We start from the raw sequence: 22060 nt of genomic DNA on the forward strand, positions 1-22060 counted from the left end.
TCAGTTTGGTGCTTTGTGACCACCTAGAGGGGTGGGATAGGGAGGGTGGGAGGGAGACGCAAAAGGGAGGAGATATGGGGATATAGGTATATGCATAACTGATTCACTTTGTTATAAAGCAGACACTAACACACCATTGTAAAGCAATTATACTCCAATAAAGATGTTTTTTTTAAAAAAGAATTGCTTCCCATGTTTATCAAGCATTTATTGAGCACCTACTGTGTGCCAAGCACTGGACTGCTCCTGAGGACACAGCAGTAACACCCACCCAGGAACTGCCCCAACTTCAAGGAGCAGATAATCTGAGATTTTTTTATTTTTTGTAATGCTTATGCATATAATTGTTTACCATGGTTATAGGGTGCTAAAAAGAGAGAAATAATGGTGTTAAGATTCTAGGTCAACTACGAAATGTGTGGTCAGGGAAAATTCATTGCCCCTTCCTCAAGGAAATCTTCCTTGAGTTCCAGGTGAGGGAACAGCAAAGGACAAAGGCCAGGAATGAGAAGAAAAAGTTAACTAAAAAAAGCCAGCATCGCTGGAACACAGAGATTAGTAGCGGGGAGAGAGGGGAGGAGGCATATGTGAGTGGTCTAAGTTAAAAAAAGAAGTAGTAGGGACCCAGATAACCCAGAATGTCATACAACATCTGAAGGATTTTGAAAGTTTTGTAATGGGAGGCTAGTAAACGGTTTCAACCAAGAGTCAAGCAGCTTAACCTTTTCAGATGTCCTTTTCTGAGGTATAATTGACATATAACATGTTAGTTCCAGGTGTACAATGTAATGATTCAATACTCGTATATATGGCTGAATGATCACCACAATAAGTCTAGTTAATATCCGTCACCACACATAGATGTTCTTAATTTAAAAACCTAACATCTGGGGCTTCCCTGGTGGCGCAGTGGTTAAGAATCCACCTGCCAATGCAGGGGACACAGGTTCAAGCCCTGGTCTGGGAAGATCCCACATGCCCCGGAGCCACTAAGCCCGTGCACCACAGCTACTGAGCCTGCACACCTAGAGCCCATGCTCTGCACAAGAGAAGCCACTGCAATGAGAAGCCCGCAACGAAGAGTAGCCCCTGCTTACCACAACTAGAGAAATCCCGCACACAGCAACGAAGACCCAATGCAGCCAAAAATAAATAACTAAATAAATTCATTTTTTAAAAAAAAAACCTAACATAAAACTAATAGACTGACCTTGATTTCAATGTGCTTAGTTATGGAAAAGTTAATGTTAGATGGTTTATAGACCAAATATGGACCATTTTGCTTACCGGACGGTTGTCAGTTGTTAACTTCAGGATATGGTTAATATAAGCAGGATTGTTCTATACATTTGGAGACATTGAAATAGAAATGACTTAGAAATTTCTCCTAAACATAACACAATGCTATGCTTGATTGCACTTGTAGAAACCATACCCTTGCATTTTCACTGTAGACTTTGAGAATGACAATCAGAATTTTTGCACATCACTTACCAAATGAAAATGAAAACCTCTAAGACAAATTTGTTTCTGCAGGGTGGCTACTGCACTCACATAAAGATTTAGCTGACAACTAACAAAAAAGAATTTGGGGAATAGATGGGAGAAACAGCTGTCCAGGAAGCTATCAGTTGCCAGGTTTGCTTGGAATGCAGTGGAAATTCCCTGGAAGCCCCATTTAGCTCACTGATGATCACACGCCTTTAGAAATCACATTAGAGGCCCAATTTTCTGTCTCATCTCCTCTTGAAAAAGAACATCCATTTCCAGGCTCCCCCAGGATGCATAATTTTGCACCATATTTAGTGGTTATTACCACCATTTATATCTCCAGTCATCCCCCCCAGTCCCTTTTGTATAAGTCTGAATATGGCTTGCACACGTTTAAAAATGACATTCTCAGTTAGACTTCAAAAGGCGGAATTAGCTAAAATGAGCTCACTTTGATTATCTTATTCCAACAATTAAAAAGTTTTAGCTTTCTTGGATTTCCCTGGTGGCACAGTGGTTAAGAATCCGCCTGCCAATGCAGGGGACATGGGTTTGAGCTCTGGTCCGGGAAGATCCCACATGCCGCAGAGCAACTTAGCCTGTGCACCACAACTACTGAGCCTGCGCTATACAGCCCACGAGCCACAACTACTGAGCCCGCGTGCCACAACTACTGAAGCCCATGCACATAAAGCCCATTCCCCACAACACGAGAAGCCACTGCAATGAGAAGCCCTCACACTGCAACAAAGAGCAGCCCCCGCTCTCCGCAACTAGAGAAAGCCCACGCGCAGCAACGAAGACCCACCGCAGTGAAAAATAAATAAGTAAATTTATTTTTTTAAAAAGAAGTTTTAGCTTTCTTAACAGTATTCACTTTTTTACATCATCATATGTGGGAGATTATAAAGATGCAGCGCAAAATGAAAAAAAAAAATCTAGAAGGGTTGGAACCCTAGAATTAGTCTGCCTTGCTTTGTCTTAAAGACTGGGATTGTACAAGCTAGTGAATATTTATTTTTCCTTAACCGTTACCTAGCACTTGTATTTGTCAGCCGCAGTTCAAAGAGGCTTTACAAATATTAACACATCAAATATTACATGTGTAATATTTGTGTAATAACACATCATGGGGCATTCTGCTTCTCATTTATGGTGGACAGCTCCTTAAACTAAGAATATCCTGACGAAAGGTGTCAAGCTAGCTCTGAGAATCTGACTAGATATTTAGCAGAGCAGAGTCCAATATTTGGCCAAAGCCATATAAGAATGTGTTGGGGAGGAAATATTTTCCCTCTACCCTCTTATGTTCTTTCCTTGGGGGCCTGCAAATTAAACTGACAAAAGACAGATTAGCCAGAGAAAACACAGAGTTTAATTCAGGTACATATGGGAATTCATAGAAAAATATAACTCAAGGAGGTAGTTAGAATTTGAGGCTTATATATCCTCTTACTAGGGGAAGGGGAGGAAAAAGCATGTAACCAATGACTCAGGAAAGATAAATGGGCCCTGGGGAGGACAGGTGAGAGATATGATAGTTTTATGACAATATCTGCTTAAATGTGGTGACATTTCTCTTCTCTGGTGGTGAATCAGTCTTACCTGGTTGCAGGAACTCCTGGAGAGTGAATTTATGACAACCGAGCTGGCTCTACTTTTAAGCAGATAAGAGAGTTCAAAAAAAGAAACCCATTCTCAAATGTCATCAGCTCAAAATAATTTTATGCCACAGCAGCATATTCTGGATGCCTTTGGAAAGAACCAGGGCCAAAGAAGACTGCCCTTGACCCCCACTGCTAGCAGCCATTCGGGCTCTGAGCTAGCCCTGAGGACAGAGCTCTGTACTGGAATGAGGCGAGAATGGACAATCTCGAGTCCCAACATACTCCAGAGGCCCAGTCACGCTGGTCTAGAAGTGTCAGAGATGTGCTGAAGTCCAGGTTTGCACTGAGGCCATCCTCAGGGACCACACCAGCACTGGAGAAGCCTCACTATCTAGAACATTCCTCTGTATTTCGGGGTGTTTTTTTTTTTTAAAGGGAGGTTGCAATTTTAATTTATTTATTTATGGCTGTGTTGGGTCTTCGTTTCTGTGCGAGGGCTTTCTCTAGTTGCGGCGAGCGGGGGCCACTCTTCATCGCGGTGCGCGGGCCTCTCACTATCGCGGCCTCTCTTGTTGTAGAGCACAGGCTCCAGACGCGCAGGCTCAGTAATTGTGGCTCACGGGCCCCGTTGCTCTGCGGCATGTGGGATCCTCCCAGACCAGGGCTCGAACCCGTGTTCCCTGCATTGGCAGGCAGATTCTCAACCACTGCACCACCAGGGAAGCCCTATTTCGGGGTTTTAATGATGTCTCATAGAATGGACTTTTTCTTTCAAGAGTACAGAATTTTTTTAATCTCCCCTTAGTCGATCATAGTGGCAAACTCACGTGGTCCTCCTCACCAACAAACACCACAGACATTTACCAACACCAGACAGTCTATGCTATTAGTGGCATCCTCGTTTTGACCATTGAGGAAACTGAGACACAGAAAAGTTTAATGACCTTTCCAAGGGTCAAATGGCTGGTCAGTGATGCAGTCAATATTTGTATCTGTTCAGTTTGACTCCAAAATTGAAGCTCTTAGAAATTCCCTGGTGGTCCAGTGGTTAGGACTCTGCACCGGGGGGCTGGGTTCGATCCCTGTTCAGGGAACTAAGATCCCCACAAGCCGCGTAGTGCAGCCAAAGAATAATAATAATAATAATAATAATAAAGTCACTAGCATGTGATAATTTTTTTGTGTGTGTGTGTGGTATGCGGGCCTCCCTCTGTTGCGGCCTCTCCCGTTGCGGAGCACAGGCTCCGGACGCGCAGGCCCAGCGGCCATGGCTCACGGGCCCAGCCGCTCCGCGGCATGTGGGATCCTCCGAGACCGGGGCGCGAACCCGGTTCCCCTACATCGGCAGGCGGACGCGCAACCACTGCGCCACCAGGGAAGCCCCATGTGATAATTTTTTAAATAAAAAATTCAAGCTCTTAACAATCATGAATCGTGCCTCTACTGTGAGGGCTTCCTTGAAATTTTTTATTTTAACTAAATACAAGCATAATAAGTGACTTCAAGGAGCTTTTATGGATAGTATTAATGTGACAATGTTATAACCTAAAAAGCAGTCTTGCTAATAATATCACTCTCTCAACCCATCCTAATGTAATAGATTCTTCAGATCTGGTCATTTCTCTGCCCTAAGATGATATCTAAAGCAGAATAACACCATACACATTATACATAGGTATAGGTAACCTTGAGTCACAGTTTCTGTTCCTTTGCAGAGTGCCTCTCGATACTCATAACCTGCCCTAGACCCCAATGTTTCCCTCTCATTATCACTCAGCTCAGGAATGATGGACTCGGTCAACATGCCCCAGTATCATCAATAGTATCATTCGGAAGCTTTACACTTACTCCCAGAAATGTCTGCCCCAGAGAAATTTGTGATTGAATTGGTGATACTGAATATACTCATGATCTTTTTAGGGTAGAGGTTCACTGGGGGAGGAAACAGAAGTTTGAACCATTGTATAGATTTCTAGATTGTTAGAGGTAGATATATTCTAATTTTAGATTATTCCAACCATTCTCCTCCATAATTGGACATGGTGCCTGCACAGTTTCAGGGGGCTTCAGGACCCACCCTAAGTCCCATCCAAGGACCATGTTCTCCTGCCTCCAATTCTGTGGCCATATTGACTTTCAGCTGCTATTGATTAGGAAGTGTATTTGATCCTTTTGTGAACGGCATTGTTACATGCAACCAACAAACAATAAATTTTCATTGTACACATACTCTCTGCCAGGCACTGTGCACTGTGCTAGTCACGGTGGATACAAATATAAATCAGGTATAATGCTCCCTTTCAAGTTTCCATCAGAGAGAGAAGCATGAAGGCAGAGAGAGGTAGGACAGTTCGGGTGTGTACAAAATGCAGAGGAGACGTCAGGAAAGGTTTTACAACACAGGAGATATTTGAGTTGGTTCTGAAAAATGGGTAAATGTGCAGTAGCCACTCACATGACCACTTACAAAAAACTGGCAGATTAGAATCTGATCAATTTCTTTTAAAAGCTATTTGGAAGTCTCGAAGATTCCGCAGAGGGTGGAGAAGAAAAGAATCTGAATTTTAAAATTTCATTCCCTGTTTTGTCAAACCATGTCTATATTCTGTGACCCCAGATAAGACTGGAAGCAGCATCCTTGCACAGCTTGATGGGCATTCTCCGGGCTTTCCATGTGATGGTGTAAAATAGCGCGCAAACACCAGGGGGCAATGCGGTCTCACCAAAAATCACAGGAAACGCTCCAGATCTTGTTTTGACTACGAACTTTTAAAGCATCCTGGTGCAAAGGTGAAATCCTTAATAAAAAGAAGTTTCGCTAAAGAAAAAAAAAAACTTTTAAAAATCGTTTCTTCGAAAGCTTCCCGAATTGCCATCAAAACTGCCTTCCAGCATTCGTGCACAGCTGAACGTTTTGCAATATTATTTTCAAAAGAATTTCTTCAAATTTTTTCTCAATACAGCTGCCTGATCTTCCCCATACTCTGCCTAAGAAATCTAACCAGCCCACAGCTAGCCCGAATTCACACGGCTGGGACTCTATTGCGTCCTCAGCCCATGGTGGGCTCTCCTCCCTCCGCGTCCTTGCAGCGTACCCAGCTGACTCTTTGGCGGAGCTGCGGCTCCCTTGAAGGTAATTCCAATCGGGCCTGTGTTCTGTTTCCGGCTCAGCAGCCGCCAGGTGTGTGCCCTCCCTTAACCCCCAAGGATGAGAGATCAAAGGTGTGTCTACATCTGCCTCCTGCCCGGCTCTTTAATCTGTTACACGTTCAAAAGGGACAAGTACGGTATTGTGCGCTTAGGGAGTGAGGACAAATCAGAGCCATGGAAATGGACAACGTCCCAGAGTGTGTGAACGCGCTCAACGATGTGGGTTATGTCGGTCTACATAGTAACCCTGCCATTTGGGGAGTGTTTTCTTTTAAATTATATTATGAATATTATGCGTAAATGGAGGTCTTCTTTTCTCTGATTGGAGCCCTACTAAACCCTCTTAAAAAATATATTGTAGGGAATTCCCTGCCGGTCCAGTGGTTAAGACTCGGGCTTTCACTGCCTTGGACCCGGGTTCAATCCCTGGTCGGGGAAAGAACATACTGCAAGCCACGCAGCATGGCCAAAAATAATTTTTAAAAAATTTTTAATATTGTACATAGGCCATTTGGAGACTACTGTTAGGAGAACTGTAACGAGGCAAAGGAAAATCCTTTTAAAATTATGAAATGGACATTTTAAGGACATTTATAGGGACCTTGTTTCACATACAGCAAAAATGACAGACTATGGGCTTAAGGAAACAGCAGAAAAATTTTAAGAAAGACGGTTTCCAGTGGACCCATCTATTTTCCACATGAACAAGACTCAATAAGTACAGAAATACATTTTTTAAAAAACAGTAGACTGCAAATTAGATATTAAGAAAATAGTCTTGGAAGCAGAGGTAATGTATGGTATGGAATCTACCCAGACATCAGCCCTCCTGCAGTTCTTTCCGGCCACAGTTTTGGATGAAGGGGTAGGGCAGAAAAGAGCTCACAATCTAGTAAGAAATTATTTCTAAACTTAAATTTAGAAATCATTTAGAAAGTTGAGTACCCACAACTTTCTTTAGATTCTCAGGACAGCTCCCTAATTTCCAGCAAAGACATAAATGTGAGAACACGGACAGTTTTTTTTCCTCTGCTCTCCTGTGCCCACACACACACAGAAGCAATTTTCAGCTTCCTCTTCTCTGCACAGCGGTGACCAAAAGAAACTTCAGCAACTTCAGTTGTGCTGAGCTGCCGTCACAGACAGATATTAAGTCACATTGTCTTTCTTCAGTTACAACAACTTTGAATCCAAAAGTTCACAATGTGTGAGAGAGAAGAATAGTGACACAGTTATTAGATTCTCCGGTGAGGAGGGAGTCCTTATCAGCTGTGTCAAATATTTCAATTCATGTACTTAAATATTTATTCAGCACTGTGTCCAGACACACTACCTGACTCTGGAAATCGTTGATCGAAGTGTCTTGCTCACAATCTAGAAGTGGAAGCTGGCATTCATGAAATAATCACAGAGATAATTGCTCTGAAAGAAACACAGTTCTTGCAGGAGAATCTACTGTAACAAAGGAACTAATTTAGAGGGTCAGGGAGAACTTCCCTGAGAAAATCCTCATAAGCTAAGACCTGCAAGATCAGTTAGAGTGACAGAGGGCACATGTTAATATTCAGAGACCTAAAGTGTCGTGTGACCGGAGTACCGATTGCTAAGGGCTGAGATGCCAGGTAAGGTCAGAGAATTTGGGCTCAGTTTCAGTTACCTGTTGCTACATAACATATGACTCCAAAACATAGCAAAGGAGCTTAAAAACAACTGCTTTAGTATACCCTACGATCTTATGGGACATGAATTTAGACAGAGTTCACCCGGATGATTCTTCTGTTGCATATTCAGCTGGAGGTCAGGCTGGTCTAGGAGATCCGGGATGGCATTATTCACATGGTACCTTAGTTTCAATGTCGGGGTGTGTGTGTGCTCAGCTGGGGCTGTTGAACAGAGCACCTGTAAGTGGCCCCTCCAGCACTGCAGCTTTAAGACGTCTTACAGGGCAGCTCAGGGCTCCCAGAGAGAGTGGCCGGGAGACAGGAACTATTAAGGTCGGGCCAAGATAGCATCATTTTCACCATATTCTATTGGTTAGAGCAGTCATAGATCCCACCCAGGTCAACTGGAACAACTGTTCTCAATGGGAACAGTTTCAAATAATTTGTGGCTATCTTTAGTCAGCCATGGTTCACCATTGGACACAAAATATTTACACTCCCCTGTAGGCAAAATGTACTCACTCCTAAAGCCGTCCAGAAAAATCATCTTATTATGGCATTAAGTTCAAGTTTGAGGTCCAGGTTCTTACCATCTAAATAAGGGTCAAGTGATGATAAGGCATCTTTGATATAGCTCTCTAGTACAGCTGCTCTCAATATGAAGACTTGTGAACTGAAATGAAAAGTATAATACCCCCACCATACACACACACATACCAACCCAGCATATACGGATGATACAGAGGTGAGATCAGTGCAGTGAGCATTCTCATTCAAAGAGTGGAGGAACAGGAGGCACAGAGCAATCACTGGCCTGTAGCAGTTCTGAAATCCATATACTGCCAGTTCCTTGACTTGGAGGGCCCAGTCCTGCTCCCTGACTCTCTGCAGTTCTGGTTGCCACCCTAAAAACTCTTGGTCATACCTCCTAAGTTATCCTGTTTCCATAATGTCTTAATTAGCTCGAGCTGCCATAACAAAATACCATAGACTGGATGGCTTAAACAACAGATATTTATTTCTTACACTTCTGAAGGCTGGAAGTCTGAAATCAGGGTGCCAGCATGGTCAGGATCTGGTGAGGACACTCTTCCTGTCTTGTAAATGGACACCTTGCTGTGTGCTCACATAGCCTTTCCTCAGTGCATACATGTGGAGAGGGAGAGCAATATATTTCTCTTCCTCTTCTGTCAAGGGCACTAATCCCATCGTGGGAGCCCCACCCTCATGACCTTATCTAGACCTAACTAACTGCCAAAGGCCCTATCTCCAAATGCCATCACATTAGGGGTTAGTTAGGGCTTCAATGTATGAATTTGGGGAAGGGGTGAGGGGAACACAATTTAGTCCTTAGCACATAAGAAATGGCATTTGCCACTGAATAATCATCTCAGCCTATTTCCTGCCCATAGACGTTTGGGGGCTTTAAAGACTCTTCCACTTTGAACTACCTCTGCCCATTTTTATCCAAGCTGATAATGTGTACACTAATACACTCCTCTTGAAATCTTTGTGGGCCTCCTATGAATCTTATTAGACTTCACTCTGTTAGACAAAACACACATCCACAATTCTCGTCAAGACAGTCCCTTCTTTGGCCTGGGCTCAGAGTCAGGATGCCGTGGGAAAACACCCTTAGGATTCTTAGAATTTTTGTCTCTTTTAGAAGCTTGAGGCACACTTAAGTCTTTCTGAAGGCAGAAAAGAAGGTCTTACGGCCACACCCTTGAGACGATCTCCACCATCAGTCAATTTCTAAGTTGAGAGCCTCTTGCCTTTGAAAAAACTAGGAATGTGAAACCATTTTATCTTTTTTTAAACCAACGAGTACTAGCTCTATATATTTCTTCTAAATTTTGCTTGAAAACTGAACAGTTGCTTTTTTAAACTCATCTTTCTTTTTACATTATCATATGCAACTTTTTTAAAGAACCAACTGGCATTTTAAGCATTCTACCTGCAAATCTCCTTACTAAAATCTATGAATTCATCAGGTATTTTTTTATTTTCCATGTTACTACAGGTGACAACGTTGCCAAGCATCCTGTCTCTACATCAGAAGAGGTGCCTTTTCTCTAGTCTCCCAGTTTGGGAGGACGGTGGCAATTTTTCCCTGTCCTCCTAGCTTTCACCAGCAGTCTCCTCAAGGCCTTCTAGCTTCTTCCCTCAGCTGATGTTGTTTGTCAGAATGTCTAAACCTGGTCTGTCTATCACAGCAGTCTTAGGACTTCCAACCTGTTATGTCAGGGTTTCCAGAGACAGAAAAAAGAGGCTGCCTGTTTCATAAAGCCTGGGCACAGACATTGGGAGAGCATCACTTCCACTGTACTTTAATGGTCAAAGCAGTCTCAGAGTTGGCCCTGATTCAAGAAGAGGGGACATAGCCCACATCTCTCTAAGGGAGGTGTATGGAAGAATTTGTGACCATTTTTATTCCACTATGGGTGACATCATGTAGGGCTTTGCAAGTCATGTTAAGGCTTTTGAATAAAGGCTTTTATCTTAAAAGTAATGAAAAGCCATTTAAGAATTTTTAAAGGGAGAGGATATCACATAATTGGACTTGCCTTTTGAAAAGATCACTCCAGCTGCAGTATAAGAATGCACTGGGGGACTTCCTTGATGGTCCAGTGGTTAAGACTCCGTGCTTCCAATGCAGGGGGCACAGGGTTCAATCCCTGTTTGGGGGAACTGAGATCCCACATGCCACAAGGCACGGCCAAAAAAAAGAATGCATTGGAAGAAGGTTATTAAAAACAGAATGGCTCTTTCTTAGTTCCTCTTTCTCAATCCATATCTTATCATACAGATTCCTGTGAACATTACTATGGCAATTTGGCCTGGGGTAATGACAGTAGAGGCAAGAAAACTGCAGATTCTAGAGATATTTGGATATAAAATCAATTAGCTAATACTCCTGGAAGTCCACTTAGGGCATAATCTTGCTTCCAACCCTAACCCTAACCATAGCCCTAACCCTAACCCGAAACCTAACCCTAACCCTAAATCTAACCCTAACCCTAACCGTAACCCTAAACCTAACATTGCTAAACTTACTACTTGGGGACTTTTTACATTATAATCCTGAAACCTAATCTCTACTGTAATTTATGTGTATTCACTCCACACATCAATGTTCACTAATCTCCATGAAGGCCAGCCTCTGAATAGAAATAGTCAGTGGTCAACAGAATAAGATCTAGGATTCTGCTCAATGATATCCACAATTAAGATAACATGTTTGAATTACACTTGCTGGGATTGATCAGATTTTCTTTTAAGACACCTGGAAACACTTGGGAAATATCACTTATTTGTTTGATAAATATTGATTAAGTATGTACTGTATGCCAGGCACTGTTCTGGTCAAGGGAGTTACAGCAGCAAGCAAGAAAGACCAGGCTCCTGTTCTCATTCTGCTTACGTTCTAATGAGGAAGAACAGCCCAAAACAAAGAACCAAATACTAAATCAATGAGATAATTTTTAAGTAGTGATAACTGCTATAGAAAAAAAATAAAAGAGAGAGATGGGCCAGAGAATTCTTACTGGAACTTCTCTAAATACAGTAATCAAGGAAGGATTCTTCGAAAAAGTGACATTTGAAGTAAAAGCTGAATGAAGAGAAAGAGCTAGCTGTGGGAAGATCCAGCAGTTTGGGGGAGAGCATTCAAGATGGAGGGAGCAGCAAGTAGGGGTGGAGTGGGGACAAAAAGGAATTAGCACTGCAAAGTACAGAGAGAAAACCAAGTGGCTAAAGCATTTGAGTGAGGGAGAAAGTCACCTGAAATGAAGTAGAAGAAATAAGAAAATAAGCAGGAATACATCACATAGGGCCTCAATGGCCAGGGTTAAAAACTTGACGAGTATTTTAACAATAATGAGATGTCATTGCAGGGTTTTAGTGAGTCCTAGTCATTCACACTTTAGCATGAATTATTTTAACCTGACCCTTTCTCCTAAGAATTACTTTAGATCAACTGAGGTGAGTCATTAGGTGGAAAAAACATTTCGATAGACTATGAAGATTTAAATGGGGCAGAGGGGATGGGTAGGCTCCACTGTGTGTATATATACATATATGTATGTGTTCTGGCTCACCCTGAATTCCAGGCAATGTCAATGTCAGCCAGTCACCAGATAATGTCTATTGTGTGTCCTAGAAGTCAGCAGTGCTACATGTAGCTTTTCAGCACCAACATCAATCATTTCTTAAATATTCATATTTTTTTAATATTTCTATTTTAAGATAAAGGAAATATCTTCTCATTCTGTATTTTTTTGTATAATGTTCATATTAGCTACCTAACCAGATTTAGCCAATTCTAGATTTTCACTATAACATAGTTAACCTTGCAATATAAAAGCCTATCCTGCTATAGGGAAAAGCTTGATTTGGGGTTTAAAAAAATAAGAGAAGTACATATGGAGTAACAAATCACTAACGTTTTTGTTAAAATAATGTTTACAATTAGAGTTCTAAAGTCCGAATTTTGTTTTTTAATGGACCTTTTTATCTCTTACTCTATAAATGCATTCCTGGGCTCCCATCCACCACCACCCACATCTCCCATAAGAAATTCTTTAGACTTTCTTGCTTTACTCGCATCAAGCCTGTTTCTACACACGGATTAGATCGCACTGTTGTCCTTTCATTTGCGTGACAGTTGCTGACACCATAGTTGCGCACAAAAATAAATATGGCTGGAAAAAAATCAATATTCTGACCTGGTTTCCTGCATAAAGATTGCACAGTTTAAAAAAGACAGGATCGTTGCTTACTAAGCCAATGACTCATACCTCTTGGCATGGTTGCCTGACCAAAAGAATGCCAAAACCGTTTAGCTTGTGTTCTTAGTTGATGGTCAATGACTGTTATTTCCAAGGTGACCTATGTATAGTATATTTTTGCATATGACAGGTTTAAGAGGTTGTGAAATTACTGGCAAAATAATAGTCAATGCTCAGCTTATTCACATTTGGCTTGTTTGGTTAAACTACAACACCTTTTGTGAATATCTCAGAAAGTATTTGGAAGGTCAAGATTTTCTTCTCTGGGCCTGAGTAGAAAGAAACATCAGTTATGGCCATGGTGTGCCAGACCTGGTTCATACCAGCTGGCAAGAGCCAATTGTTACCTTGTCAGGAATTTTCTAAGTCCATTATTAAACATAGCCATTATTACAAATCAAATTAGACAAACTTCCAATTATAATTATGTTAAAAAACAAAGGTAATAAATACCTAAAACTCTTTATTTCTAATCGTTTGACTACATTTTACTATCCATGCTCTTGGGGGTTTTGTTTTGTTTTGTTTTGTGGTACGCGGGCCTCTCACTGTTGTGACCTCTCCCGTTGCGGGGCACAGGCTCCGGACGCGCAGGCTCAGCGGCCATGGCTCACGGGCCCAGCTGCTCCGTGGCATGTGGGATCTTCCTGGACCGGGGCACGAACCCGTGTCCCCTGCATCGGCAGGCGGATTCTCAACCACTGCGCCACCAGGGAAGCCCGCTCTTGGGGTTTTTTATGTCTCCTGTCCGTGTGTGGTGAAATACTACATGATGGTTTTGCTACTACCCATCTCTTCCCAAAGCCACGTTCGGTGACATCAAAGCTGGTACCTCGACAGAGGCCTTAGTAGGAGTATTTACATAGTGTTGATGTTGAAAGAGTTTTAATTTAATGAAAATAATTTATACAAAAGTGAAAAATAGTTTAACAGCAGATCACATAAAAGATATAATGATAATGAATTTATTGGGAAAAGAGCAAACTGGGATGAAATTCACTGCTTGATTTTGTCAAATCATGATTGATTTGCTGGCTATGAATACAAGAGTTTGGCCCAAATCAACAAAAGTATTCTGTGAGAATCTATTGGCTATATGGAACTTGCAATAAAGAAGACGGTATATTTTATTATGTATAGTTTGTGTACATCATTTATATCGGTAAAACTCATAATATATACACATAATACAGGCACACTTTTTCCTCTGGAGAGTCCCTTGTTAAACATTGACCAAACATTACTGGTTCCACAGGAAAGATGAAATTTGACTGGTAACTTAAAAGCAGTTTTTTTCAGAAAGTTATAAAGGAGAGCGAGTTTGTCTCTTTGTGAACATAATCTGTTAAAATCAGTGTGTGTTCAAGCTGATAGCAGTTCGGTTTGCCAGTATGAAAAAGGGTTTTGTTTCCATTTTTCATTTAAGACTCCTCCTGTTTGCAAGAGAACCAGAATTTCAACCCAATGAAACTGTAGACTTTTTTTTTTTTCAGCCTAAGGTATCATGGCTATCACATAGGGTTTGGGAAATATTGTTTATTTATAATTATGACTTATTAAAAAAAAACTTTCAAAATCAAACTATTGGACCAGGTCTAATTTAGTTTAGTATTTTCACCTTTCAGTTCACCAAAAAGGCACATGAATATCCAGTCAAGGGTAGTGTCTATTTGCTTCATGAAAAATTTGACAAGCTCAGCCCCTCCACTGACCTGCAGGGGATGGGAACACTGAACACATGAGACCAGAAATGGCCTCAGGTCCAATCACCCCAGAAAAGGAAGTTGCCAGATCACACCATGATTTTTAACCACCTATTATGTATTTCAACAGAAACCCTGTCCCAACACGTATCAAATGATCTCTAAACACAATTTAAGTAGAAAATATTAGACCTTGGTGTCTTTTTGAGTGAAGTTTTATCAATCCACCATCCAGCATGATTTATCTACAGACATAGTCGTTCAGACTATTGAGACTTGGCCTTTGTTTCATCCAAACACACGTCAGATCCCTTATTTAAGTGAAAAACGCTCCCAGATGGTACTAGTGGGGAGATGAAGACACTCATGAGGTCTAATCAACGACTGAAAATTACTTCGTTTTTGAAGTTGATATCTGTTTACTTGAATTCTCAAAAAGCCAGAGAAAAAAAAATCCAGATCTGAAGCATGTATGTATTGTGAGAAGCCTGGCAAAGGTGATTTGGATCCATTCTATAACTGCCACTTTTTGTTTTTATTCAAGGTGTCATAAAACTGAGTTCTGCAGTTGAAGGTACGTTTTTACAACCACAAAATCAATAACGTTTTGCTTCGAGGTTGCACCGCGTGGCTTTGTAGCTACACCGCTTCTGTGGCCGTGGTGTCTGAAGCCGTGTTCTAATTGCTAGCTACCGCCATTCCATCTGTGTTTCTCCTCGTCCTGGTCCCTTTATACCACGCGTCTCTCAGCGCCCCCATGAGTGGCCTTAACACTGACCCCAGAGGCAGCATTGATGAGAGCAAATGTGTTTGGCTCTGTCCCTGATGGGATGATCTCAGGCCCAGTACTCCTTAGAGAGCCCCTCCCTCTGCAGCATCCTTATCTGAGGCTGGACCTTGAGTCTTGTCAGGAACCTTGCCCCCCTTCTTTCAGTAGGACCTTTTCTAGAGGGTTTTGGTCCCTTATCCCAATGTAGCAGACATGTTTGCCCAGGATGTCTGCAGGCATGGAGTCATTATAGCTTCCTGATGAGAAGATTAAGTGGTTAAGGCATTTGCCAGTCTCCAAACACGAGGTACCACCCAGGAGGTATTGCAAGAACCAGCTTCCTTGAGTGTCACCCATGTCACCCACACTAGGCAGTCCCCTGGAATTGTGCATTCGAGAAACTGAGAAGAAAATGAAGAGGGATTTAAAGAAAAAGGAGGGTCGGTGGGGGAGAGAAGACACAGCCATGTTTCACTGAGTAACCCCCAAAATGATGTTAAAAACACCTCATTGTTTGAAATGACTTACTAGTTATTGGTATAAAATTGACCATCTTTCCCTCAGAGGAGCCTACATTTCGCAAGTAGGAAATGTGTCATTTTCTCTCTTCGTGAGTGTCTGTTTGTTGTGGGGTGTGTGTGTGTGTGTGTTCTCGTCTATGGGGATTTGTCAGTCATGCTTTGGAGGGTTCTTCATCCCCACTTAATCAGGGGAGGCTCCTTGGAAGAGGTGGTGGGCTTTAAGGTGAGTTTTCAAATTTCAGAAGAGATGTGGCTTCATGAATGGGCAATGCATGGAGGTGGGGAGGGGGAAGATGCCACGGGGGTTGGAGTGGTGAGACCACCTGCTAGACTCAAGCAAAGGGACTGGGTGGGCTGGAGCTGGTAGGTTGGGAGATGAGAGAGGGACTCGGCAATGTCCCCACGGGACTGGCACATCCAAAGTGGGGGGCTCTGTCCTTTTAGTGGATTTAGTACCATCATATTTTGCAAAACACGTTAAAAAGGCAATAATTCTGACATTCATGGTAGAAAGTACGCTGCTCTCTCAAGTAAGGAAGGGACCAGGAGATGGTGCAGGCAGTGGCATTTCAGGGTCAAGAGAGGAGCTAAACGATGTCCCTCAAGGAACGAGGGAGGGCACATGTGCATGTGTCAGGCCCCTGCAAGGCCAAGCAGGGATTCAAGGTTCCTCTGCACGGAAACACGGCATTTTATTGAGAGATGATCCAAACCTCACCCTGGCTAACAAAACAGAAGACACAGCAACGAAAGCAAGCAGGACCATGAGAATGACTTTGCCTGTGGAAACTCCCAGTGGCAAGTCAAGCCGTGTTTCAGTTAATTATCTGTAGAATTCCAGATAACAGTGGGTCCACACTGGCCTGTTTGGATGTGTTATCGAGGAATGGCTTTGAAGTCAGAGCTTTTAATATTGCCTGCTTGGCCTAAGCACAGTATTCCACTTACAACAAAAGGATGGAAAAACACATTTTTTAAAAAGCCAGAAAGCCAAGAGAACATTAGATAATTTAAACACTATTGTTCTGCTAGAACAATGGCCCCGTCATCATTTTGCTCGTAACTATGGTTACTCCTGGTCGCATCTGAACCCCCCAAACAGGTTTATGGTCTTCAGAGAAAAAGAAGAGTGAGGAAAAAGAAGGGCAGGGATCAGGATGACTGCCTGGGGCTTTTTCAGGAGTATCCTCATCTCTCGGAGTTCCTGGGGCTCACAGGGAGTGGCCGTGGGTACCAGAGGTCAGGACTATTTCGACTGCTGCTTGAGCATCTTTTTGGCAGCTTCTTGGCTGCGGGCTGTAGTAGCTTGAAGGTTTGGGAGCATGCTGTGTTGTAGCTGTGTTAGAACCTGTGTGTCCAGGGGGCCCCCTGGGGCGCCGTTGTTGAGTGGAGGGGGTGTTCCACGCATGCGCTCTCCGTGCATCTGGAAGGGGAGAGTTTGACAAGCATGCTTTGTGGGATGTACATTGGACACTGTTGTCTCGATTCGAAATCAAACCTCAGATGGTGGTGCTTGTGAATGCTTAGCTCTTTACTGGCTATTTTCCATCTGCGGAATGGACTCAAGGCAGCTTCTACAGCTTATGAAGGCAAGAAATATGCAAATCAGTGAAGGGCATCCACTGCCAGAAATGAAACCTATTTCCTTTTCTTTAAAAATGACTCTGGTCTGGATTATCCTAGAACTCTGAAAATGGCACTAAGGTTTTAGGTAGGTTATCCTTTTCTTTTTCTCTTCTTTTTAAGGCAAAACAATTGTCAAATCATAAGAGAACGTCAACAAAGATTCCATGTGCTACTTCCAACTGAGTATTTTTGTTATGCAGGTCGGTCCGTTCTCTTTTTCTGAAGCAGGGGTGCCCCCTTCAGCATTTTGCAGCTTCATGTAAGCTTCTAAAATCAGCAGAAAGGAAAAAGCTATTTATATCATGGGAATGGTAAGGTTAAAAGTGAATGGGCCTTTCACATTTTAAAGACTTAAAATTATGGTGAAAGAGAAACACACATCAATACTTTCTTTTGCAATGAAGAAAAAATATTTGAACAGGAAAAACTTTAGGTCTGAAAGAAATAACTGCAAAGTTTTGTTGATAACACTGATGAGTTCTGGGCTCTAATTTCAGATTGATAACCCCAAACTCAGAAAATTGAGGGGAATTCCCTGGCTGTGCAGTGGTTAGGACTCTGCGCTCACTGCCGAGGGCCCGGGTTTGATCCCTAGTCAGGGAACTAAGATCCTACAAGACACGCGGCCAAAAAAAAAAGAAAAGAAAATTGGGGTGAGAGGTTTCTCTCCAGACAGCTAACTGGGGAGAAGGAGAGATAGTTGGGGCGATAGCAAGAATTCTATGACAGAATCTTCTAAATATTCCTCTTAAAAGGGATTTTCCCTCTCGAAATTGAGGCAGGAAGAGGCACATATTTCCACAAGTGGGACCAAGCCTGTCCAAGCAAAATGAGAAGGGAGGTCATGGAAGCACTGAGTCATGCCTGAGTTAGAGTTACCCTGACATTCTGCAGGCATCTTTCCAGGGAGAGAGCGGAGGAGAGAGGGTCCAGCCCCAGGCAGAAGCTCCTTATCCGACTCCCAGCTCACTTGGTGCTGGGAGGCTGCAAGCCTGGAGGCTGAGGACAGGGCTTTGCAACTGATAACCAGGTGCACTCTGTGAGAAGACTTGCCTCAAAGGCGACTTGTTTATCCCTTGTAGGTAGGTGACAATCCGAAATTTCAAAATGATGTCAAATTCTTCTGAAAGCCTCTATGAGGGAATGAAGTTTGGTTTCTTTGGAAAAGTTCCATGTCTTTCAAAATGGGAAGAGATGAGCCTCTAGGAAGAAATCTAAGAGGCGAGATGGTGACCCAAGCTCCCACTGTCGATGGCCCCTTTGGAAGGGAGGCTGGGTTTTCAGTTAACACCGGAGGTAACATTTTGATTGTGAATCCCGTGTCTCAATGAACAGCTTCGATTTCATAAACAAAAGCTCTGCTGGGCTTGTGGAGCTTTTGTTTTCCTTTTTTCTTCTTGTCACTTCATTTTATTTAGATAATTTTTTTCTTCCAGTGTTACTGAGATATAATTGACATACGGCACTGTATAAGCTTAAGGTGGACAGCGTAAGGATTTGATTTACGTACATTATGAAATGATCATCACAGTAAGTTAATGAACATCCATCATCTCATACAGTTAGAAAATAAAAAACATTTTCCTTGTGATGAGAGCTTTTAGGATTTACTCTCTTAATAACTTTCATATATAACACACAGCAGTGTTCATTATATTTATCATGTTATATCCTTAATATCCTTAGTACTTATTTACCTTATAACTGCAAGTTTGTACCTTTGCATCACCTTCATCCAATTCCCCCCTCCTAACCCCCCATCCCCACTCCCCACCCCCTACCCCACCACCACCTCCCCACCTCTGATAACCACAAATCTGATTTCTTTTTCTTTGAGTTTGTTTTTGAAGTATAATTGACCTACAACACTATGTTAGTTCCTGGTGCACATCATGATTCAATATCTCTATACATTACAAAACGGTCACCACTAGATACTTCGAAAGTGTCTTTCTTCATGGTAATGACTCGTGTACCACAAACCCCACAGAGCAGGCACTTAGGACTGCTGTCACATCCAAGGTGATGTTCTCTGTGGCCTCAAGGCCTCAGACCCAATGAATGGAATGACTCCTCAAGAATAGGTAAAAGTAAAATAAGGAAAAACGTGACTCAATCTTTGTTCCCATTTTCAAAATTCACAACACCCACAGCTTCATGTCTGTATCGTAAATCTGTAAAAATAGAGCTGCTTTTCAGTTATGAAGCGTTGATCTGACCTTTCATGTGTGTTGAGGAATGAGATACTTTTGCTTAAGAAATTCTGTTTTCCATAATATGACATGCAGTGTTTCCAAAAATGCCCCAGTCTCAGTCTGTTTGGACTGCTATAACAAATTACCATAGATTGGGTGGTTTAAACAACAGAAATTTCTCTCTCACAGTTCTGGAGCCTGAAAGTCCAAGATCAAGTCCCTGGCAGGTTCCTTGTCTGGTGAGGGCCCCCTGCTGGGTTGCAGACAGCTGACTAGGGAGCTCTCTTGTGTCCCTTTCATAAGGGCACTAATCCCATTCACAAGGGCTCCTCCCTCATGACCTAGTCACCTCCCAAGACCCCACCTCTTAATACCTTGGTGGTTAAGATTTCAACATATGAATTTTGGGGGGACATAAATATTAAGTCTGTAGCAACACCAAATGAATTTAACATTTAAAAAATATTTCAAATGTATTGATATCATTCCCTCCCTAGATGAATTTTGTTCTTGTCATTGTATCTTTCTTTTTTTGAGCAAAGCCATATACTCGATACATCAGGTTAGACTGTGGTAGACCCATTAACAAATAGATAGCTGATTGGACCTCTTTCTAGTAATAAATTTAGGATAAAGATTCAATATGTTTACTACTGGAAATCAAAGCAAAACATCTTTACAGACCTTCAAATCAGAGAGCTACAGAGATAAGGAAGGGCTGCCTCCAGGGAAAGAATCCCTTCCCCTTCAACCAGAGTGAAGGGGGGCAGTGTGTCAGGGATCTAAAAACAGAATATTGTAGAAACTGAAATCAAGACTCAAGAAAGTTGTTTCTGCAAAGACACCCAGACCCTCTGCCTGCAGGGCTAACCTGGACTCTGGATCAACTGTACTGAGCAATCAGGGTTCTCTCCTCTAATGTATTTTGCAGAGCATTGTTATCCTTTTGGTGAAATTGTACTATTAAATAACAATGTCTCTGGGAAGAATGAGCACTGAGCTGAGAATTTACCAGGTAGCTTCCAAAAACTAGGACCCTCCTGAAATGGCAGAGATAGAGTCATGTGACCCATAAAATGGAAGTTGAATTTTGCCTAAATTGCAGTCTTTGTTGGGATGACCCTCACCTTGGGAAGAGTTCACCTCGAAGAACCAGTGGCAGCATTTCAGAACTTTCTCACAGTCACCTTTTTGTTTTGTGTTGTTTTCCTTTTTCTCCTTCTCTCCTTCCCTCTCCCTCCTCCTCTATTCCAGCTGCACTTCTGTTTCTGCTGTGTCACAGAAAGCAAAGTAGACGGCCCTTCAGGCAACACAAGGCCAACCACTAACTGGATGGGTTTGGCAAGTAACTACTTGCCTAGTTATCCAATAAGATGGAGATCTCTATTGCCTGGCGCAGCTGAAAAGACCAAACAAGCTGATATATGTAAAGGACTTAACCTAGTGTATGGTATACAGTAGGTGCTTCTAAACTCTTGTTCTCTTCTCTACCTTTCCCTCTCTCTGCTGACTTCCCAAGCTGCCCTGCAGCCCTCCCTCTCTCCAGGGTCCAAAAATCTAGCCAACAAGTGATCACTTCCACTGGATTATATGGCGGCATGCTGCTGAAAGTGTCATTTTGGGCAAAGCCATAGAAAACAACCAGAATAAACCTTTGCTTCTCTGCTTTGAGAGAGTTTTGAGGGAAGCAGCTCCTCAGATGGGAAGAGAGCTCTTTGCTCACCTCACGGGAGCTCCGTGCCCAAGTGAACAGGGCTGGGGTCCAATTGCAATCCCACTTGGAGGTGTTCCCATCAGATGGGATCATTCCCTTACCTGCTCATCCAGTCCTGGGTGGGGTGGGGAGGAGAGGAAAGGTTTCAGCTGGTCCAACAAACAAAGTGTTAGGTAAACACTGATTTTATCGATATTAATAATGTTTTCTTATGAACTAGTTTATAAGGTCACAGTGTTCCTGACTGTGCCATTTGTCTACACTAACCAAAAATATGGAAGTTTTTGAATAAAGAAAACTAAAGAGACAACAACCACAGCCATCCAAAGAGCAGACTTCTATAAATCTTTACATCTATAGCCAAAAACTAATAAAGTCTGTGCTGAATAAGCAGCCTTGAGTACCTAGCAAGAGATTAGCATAACTCAGAAGACAGTTTGCTTCCAAAGCACCAAAACATACCCTTCACCACCCTCCCTGGGGCAGGAAATAGAGATTTATAAATCAAAGGCAAGCTGTAAAGGAAAATCTGCCAGTTTAAGTCACTGATTTATTTCCTTGCTTTCCTTTTTGTTTTTTAAGAGAGTAAGTTGCAGTGCTTATGTGTTGACTATTTTTAGCAATCTTCTGGAAGTTTTCAGTGTACACAAAGCTCTTACATAAAAAAAGAACCAACTCTATTATGCTGCATTAAGAAGGCAGCATTTAAGGACAGTGGTCTAATTTGCAGTCTTTGAAGTCAATTCAATAGTGATTTCAAAGCCACTTCTAGTATTTTGGTTCCAAATTTAGAAAATGGCCTTTACATTTTCAATCTAAAATTGTGGTCTGAC

The 22060-nt window shown here is 42.3% G+C and overlaps 1 protein-coding gene across 11 annotated transcripts in view; it reads left to right on the top strand.

Annotated features, from left to right (window-relative positions):
• Positions 1 to 22060, top strand: part of DLGAP1 (DLG associated protein 1) — a 337165-nt gene that overhangs the window by 206185 nt on the left and 108920 nt on the right. For 5 of the 11 annotated variants that reach the window (XM_024120784.1, XM_055080557.1, XM_024120785.1 and 2 more), the window contains one exon: positions 14947 to 14976. The exons of the other annotated variants lie outside the window; for them this stretch is intronic. In XM_024120784.1, coding sequence (XP_023976552.1) covers positions 14947 to 14976 — 30 coding nt within the window. The remainder of the gene's footprint in view (positions 1 to 14946; positions 14977 to 22060) is intronic. 11 annotated transcript variants of the gene reach the window in all.

The sequence above is a fragment of the Physeter macrocephalus genome, chromosome 19, assembly GCF_002837175.3.
Source record: "Physeter macrocephalus isolate SW-GA chromosome 19, ASM283717v5, whole genome shotgun sequence".
In the NCBI taxonomy this organism is placed as follows: Eukaryota; Metazoa; Chordata; class Mammalia; order Artiodactyla; family Physeteridae; genus Physeter; species Physeter macrocephalus.